General features: G+C 34.3%; 1 protein-coding gene across 1 annotated transcript; it reads right to left on the bottom strand.

Annotated features, from left to right (window-relative positions):
- Positions 1-5333: 5333 nt before the first annotated feature.
- Positions 5334-5768, bottom strand: LOC117177167 (histone H3-like). Its single transcript, XM_033367672.1, has one exon. It carries the CDS (start codon positions 5742-5744, stop codon positions 5334-5336), a length of 411 nt encoding a protein of 136 aa, XP_033223563.1. The 5' UTR covers positions 5745-5768.
- Between the last annotated feature and the right edge of the window lie 410 nt (positions 5769-6178).

Here is a 6178-nt window from a genome sequence, read left to right as displayed (position 1 = left end):
TCAAAGCAGTTAGCTGTTAGATATATAAATAGAATCGACGAAGTGCTCCGACCGGCAATCGTGTATCTTCGAGTTTTCAAATTCAGAAGAGGAGAAATGGGTCTGAGAACAAAACACCTAACGTTGATACTGCCGATGTCCACGTCACTGCAGCCATGGATTCATATACAGTCTCAATGGACACAGCAGGTGTACGGTCTGCCGTGAAACGCCGGTTACTTGGAGTACCTGCTGGCGAGGTCGCACGCAAGCCTGTTAATCACTTACTAATGGCTTCACTCTACTCATTGAATAACTCCTGTACAAAGCATGTTTTGATGGGACTTGAGTTGCCGAATGGGAACCTCTAACCCGTCATAAAACTAGTCAACTCGACTTTAAAGGTCATTTCTCTCGACTCTGCAGGGCGATCGTATTTGACATTTCTGCAGATAAAGTTAATAAAAAAAAGGACCAAGGAATACAGACCGACTATAGTGATGCAGAAAACTACTTTTGATGGACTGAAGCAGATTGTTGCTTGAGTCGATTAATGTTTACGAAGACTAGAAAGACATGTTGCTGATATCGAAAAGTGTTTAAATTTTCTAATAGATGAGAAATATAAGTACATTTTGACAAAGAGCGTTCAATATCCTAGTGAAATGCTTATCCGCCAGATCATTGCGGTTCAATTCGAATATTATAGCGAGAAAATTAAACAACAATTGCCAAAGTCATTTGTTGATTTATACTTTCATTTAGTGTTTTTAGAAATAACTAGTTTGTATACATTCTATGTCGCAGCAGCAGTAAAGTACTTGATATTAGAGTAATTACATTTTCTGTTAGTACATATATTTCTATCGCTGGAATTAAGAACCTACATGTAATTGTTTAGCGAAAATAAAATAAAAACAAATGTAACCAGGAAAAACACGTTTTAATTAAATCACCTGTCTTTTTAACTTTAACTATTTATAAAAACTTCTTTTAAAAAGTTAGGTTAGAAACATTTTGGAAAAAATGACTACAATTTTTTAAAATAATATAATTTTAAAAATAAGTGAGATCGGTAACATTTTGAAAACTAGTAACGTTGATAAAATTTTTTGAAAATTAGGAAAATTTTGAAATTCCAAAAAAAATAATTAAAAATTTTAAAAATTAGTAAACTTGATAAAAATTTTAAAAATTAGTACAATTTTTGAAATTTCTAAAATTGAAAAATGGTACAATTTTTACAATTACTTTAGTTGATAAAGTTTTTAAAAATTAGTAAAATTTTGAAATTCAAAAAAATTTAGGTAATTTTCTAGGGTAGAGGTCAACTCCCGTTCCGAATTCTCCAGAGTACCTGCCATGGGGCACCCCCACTCCAAATTTCCCATAGTTCCTGTCATGGTGGATTTCCCCCACTCCAAATGTCCCATAGTAACTGTTATGGCGGATTACCCCCACTCCAAATTTCCCATAGTACCTGTCATGGTGGATTACCCCCACTCCAAATTTCACATAGTACCTGTTATGGCGGATTACCCCCATTTCAAATTTCTCAAAGTGGTCCTATTTTACTCCCTGATTTCTTTTCGAAACTTCACGCTGAGATTGAGAATTATAAAATAAAACAATGAATGTTTAGTTTTCGTTACTTTAATAATGTTACGTTCTACGAGATGTAACTTACCTTGTCCTTTATTTTATTCCAAGTGGTTCCTCGTTTAAGAATCTAATTTTAAATAAATTAGAGAACTGGGATGAGGATAACTACCAGATACACCAAATAAATCAAAGATGTTATAATATATAAAATGATGAATAATTATTTAAGTGTTAAGAGAATTTAAATATAAAGACCAGATTGATCGACGTTTCCTGATAAATCTCCGAATTGCTTGAAATCATTTGATTCCTTGGTTTATTTACAAGTTCCCTTTTGTAGAGAGTGGATAATTCGCCCTCTTGTTCCTTGAATCGAAAGTAGCCCGTCCTTCTGTTGACACCCTGTATGGGTACCCGCAGAGGGTGGATGGCGCTGAATATGGCTCTGCAGACTGAGATGGCAAGGTCAGCGTATCTGGACTGCGTTATTCCTTTGTGGCAGGTGTGGTCGACTCAGAGTTCCACACAGAAGCTATTCTTCGTGAATTTGTAAATTTAAATGGTTGACGGGCCAACACTGCTGGACCGGAGTTTAGGGTTTCAAAGATTCTTTATAATCTGGATTTGTCTGACACTGAACTGAGACTGAACTGTGACTGGGGTAAAGATTGAAGCTGGAGTATAATCGGCTAAACTGAAACTGGAACTAAACTGATTTCTGCTTCCGAATCCGCTGTATTTATTCACAAGATCCCTTCTTAGATTCCCGTAGGGGTGAGTGGTTTTAGAAGTAGGGATTCTTCTTGGTTCCAATCAGCGTTGTCAATCAATTAGGTAGAAGAGTGGTAAGACCCTAATTGTTCAATGGGCGTTTAGAATTATGTATATGCCTATATATCCAAAGTACCATGGGGGTAATTAATGAGATAGCCAATCAGTGATTAGGAATCTTGATGTGCGCGAATATGGAGAATGGCGCAGTTACCAAAATATATGGTATCCCTTCCTAGGTGTCCAAGGGTAAGCTATTATGATGCGTAGAAGAGCGTAAGGTTTGCGTGTGTCCTTTTGGTTGTGTGTGAACGGCTCACCCTCCTATAGCTGTCATCTTTATTAAGCTGTTTATTGCTTTTAGATCTAAGATGCTGGTCTCCGTCATAGAAATCTGTAGGTCAGAATGACTGAAGGATGTACATGTGGTGTAGGTACTAGCATTTTGTAAACGTATGGGACTGAAAATCTTGTCTGTTTTCAGTCTTGGCTTGCTGATTAATTTATTGCTTTTCAGTGAGTGTATAGTCTGCTGGTTTTGTTAGCTATGCGAATATTTATGTGTATCGCTTATTTTTGTTTACTGCGATGTGTACGTACTTATAGGTACCAGCATATTGTCAGCATATGAGATTGAAAATGCAGCTGCCTTTTCTGGTTTCTTTGTCAATTAATTTATTGCTTTTTAATTAACGTGTGCCTGTTTTTTGTGCAAAAGATGATGCGTAGATTTTTTTGTGCTGTTGGGTTCACCTTACACTGTTGCGTCGTTTCTTTACAAATCTGATCTTTACAAATGATTTTAACAGTACTAGGTTTTGTTTACAATAATAATTGGATGTTGAATATAATCCTTTAACTTGTTGAGTTATTATTAAATATAATGGTTATGTAATTATAATCCATTTTTTATAATTATTTATTATTATTATAAAAGTCTCGGGACGTGACAATATTACTAAATAAAATATTCAATAAATTAAAATTTTGTTTACTCCCGATTTAAATTCCCTAAACATCTTTTTGTTTATAAATAATTCCAAATATAACTTTCAAATTCAGACTTAAATTTATCTGAACTATCTTTTAATTATATAATTATTATAATCGCGTAAAAGATTATATCACAATAGAGTAATATAAACTATTAAAAAGTAGCAAGAAATTCACGCGTCCTTGGGTTTCTATTACCTAATATTAAAAACATAATCAATTTAAAAATCCATAATAACAAATTTTTCAATATTAAGTTTAAAAGATTGTTAAATGGACTTAAATAATTGATTAAATTATTATATCTAGCAGATATACAAAAAATAAATAAATTACAATTTTTCAATCTGTTAATACCAATGTACACATTTGTTCTCTCAAGTTTACCCGTTCACCTGCGATAGCGTTTTTTGAAACTTTTCTATTAAAAGTGCTTTTTATTAAATATTTTATTTTATTTTAAAGGTTTATAATTAAAATTGTTTACATTTTGAATGGTTAAAACGTCGAAAATATAATTTTTTTATTTTGGAAAAATCTGTGGAATCAATTCTAATTTTTTCAATGATATTAAAATTTAAAATTGTATAGTTTTTAACAACTTTGACTGAAACATTTACTGTATTTTAAGGTAGAATCAAATTGAAAATTATTTTTATTTAAAAGAATTAATGCGATTTCAATTCTTTTGTGAACAATTATTGGCAATTGCTTAGTTCAAATGTTTTGTATTTCACGGTGTGTAAAGTTAAACCAGAAAAAAGGGATCCCTGAGCCTTCAAACTGATATTTTTTTTTCGAGGGGTCAGAAATTTCCTTAGTTTTCGGTCGAAAGAAAATTTTTCATGTAATTGTAATAATTATATAATTAAAATATTCTTTAGGTAAATTTAAGTCTGAAAATAAAATTTCAATTTTATTTATAAACAAAAAGATTTTTAGGGAATTTAAATTGTGAGTATAAAAAATTAAAATTGCAGCGAATATTTTATTTAGCAGTGTTAAAGTAACGAAAACTAATAACATTTATTATTTAATTTCATAATTCTTAATTTTAGCGTGAAGCTTCAAATAGAAATAAGGGTTCCCAGCGGCTTAAATCAGGTAAAGGGTTGGCAGTTCAGGGTCAAAACTAGTAGATCCGACCTATTGTGCTGGGATTGCTAGTAGATACAGGATCTACTTCTGGAGACCCCTGCCATAAATAAATTCATAATTTTTTGCGTACAAACGTCGTCTGAAATCTTTATGAATTCATTGAAGTCTCTTGAAGTATGCACTTCAAAATTTTTAATTCGTTTAAAATATTTGAAATTGTTATTAAATAGTCTCTAATTTGTTGAAACTTACTGAAATAGCTTACCATAGTTGGAATTGTTATTTGTTGTACATTAAGCAACCGAGCGATGAAACCTTTGAGAAATCCGTTCGGTGACCATGGATGATTCTAAATCTAAATTCACATCGAAATTTTCAGCAATTTTGTTAAATTTATAAGTTTCACATTTTAATAAATTAACTGTTTTAAAAGGGAACAAAAATTTAATTTAAGGTTCTTGCGAAAAATTCAATATTTCTATGTTGTCAACAAACAAGGAGAATTACCTGTTAAAACAGAAAAATAAGAATTTTTGGTCTGCACATGTTGCTACACGAGTTAAAAAATAGTCGATTGCGATATTCCGTGCAGAAGCGTCCTGCTTCTAAAATTGCATCTGCACTAAAAATGTGGATGGCTAGAATGCTTGCAATTCGAGCCACAGTAATAAGCGTGCTTCTTCTATAAATTCAATACAAACCTATTGCTGTAATCCTAATTTCTTGGATCAGCAATATTGGAAGCTACGTTTGATTCTGACGTTTATCAAATTCTAATTGCAAAGCAATACAGATAAAAAAACATGGTGAACAATAAATCACTCCTGCGTTTGTAAAATGTGTTGGCCCTGAAAAGGGGCGATTCGTGAGAGGTTTAATGCAGATTGGAATTAAGCACGCTCTCCACGTATACGGCGAGCTAACCGGATGTCTTTTGGCATGCTGGTCACTCTCTTGGCGTGAATAGCGCACAAGTTGGTATCTTCGAAAAGCCCAACCAAGTAAGCTTCACTGGCTTCCTGAAGAGCCATCACAGCAGAGCTCTGGAAACGCAAGTCCTTTTTGTAGTCTTGAGCGACTTCATGAACGAGTCGTTGGAAGGGAAGCTTGAGGATCAAAAGCTCGTTGGTTTTCTGGTAACGACATATCTCACGAAGAGCGACAGTTCCAGGCCTGTAACGAAGAGGTTTCTTGACTCCTCCGGTGGCGGGAGCACTCTTCCTTGCGGCCTTGATAGCCAACTGCTTCCTTGGCGCCTTTCCTCCAGTGGACTTACGGGCAGTTTGCTTGGTACGAGCCATTCCAAATTCGGTGATAGATTCATCACTACGAAAGTTAGATGCTGAATGCGTTTCGCGCAGTTGAGTTCACCTCATTTATGCATTCTCGAACCACTGTCGCCAGAGAAGGGAGCACACGTCGCTCGTTGGCTAGAGGGACAAAGAATGGAGATCGCGTTGCTGATTTACTCAAAATGTCAGAGAGAGAAGGACGCATCGATCATTGACTATCGACGACTTGAAGGGGATACGATTCACGGTGTGCATAAAAGTGGCGCTGGAATCCCCAAAATCATCGTCTTTTTTCGAGGTTTACTTCTTTCGAGTTCTAGATTCTTTGTTCACTTGTGTTGGCGATTGGATAATTCCAAAAAATTAATGAGATGCTGGTCCATCAGACGCATTGAGTTGATTATTTAAAAACTTTCCGCTCTATGATGACCATGTCACAGAGC

Source organism: Belonocnema kinseyi, chromosome 7 (assembly GCF_010883055.1).
Source record: "Belonocnema kinseyi isolate 2016_QV_RU_SX_M_011 chromosome 7, B_treatae_v1, whole genome shotgun sequence".
NCBI classification, from domain to species: domain Eukaryota; kingdom Metazoa; phylum Arthropoda; class Insecta; order Hymenoptera; family Cynipidae; genus Belonocnema; species Belonocnema kinseyi.
This window is presented reverse-complemented; position numbering and strand designations above follow the sequence as displayed.

Excerpts from the sequence above, each read along its gene's own strand:
- LOC117177167 (XM_033367672.1), bottom strand. The coding sequence starts at position 5,744 with ATGGCTCGTACCAAGCAAACTGCCCGTAAGTCCACTGGAGGAAAGGCG.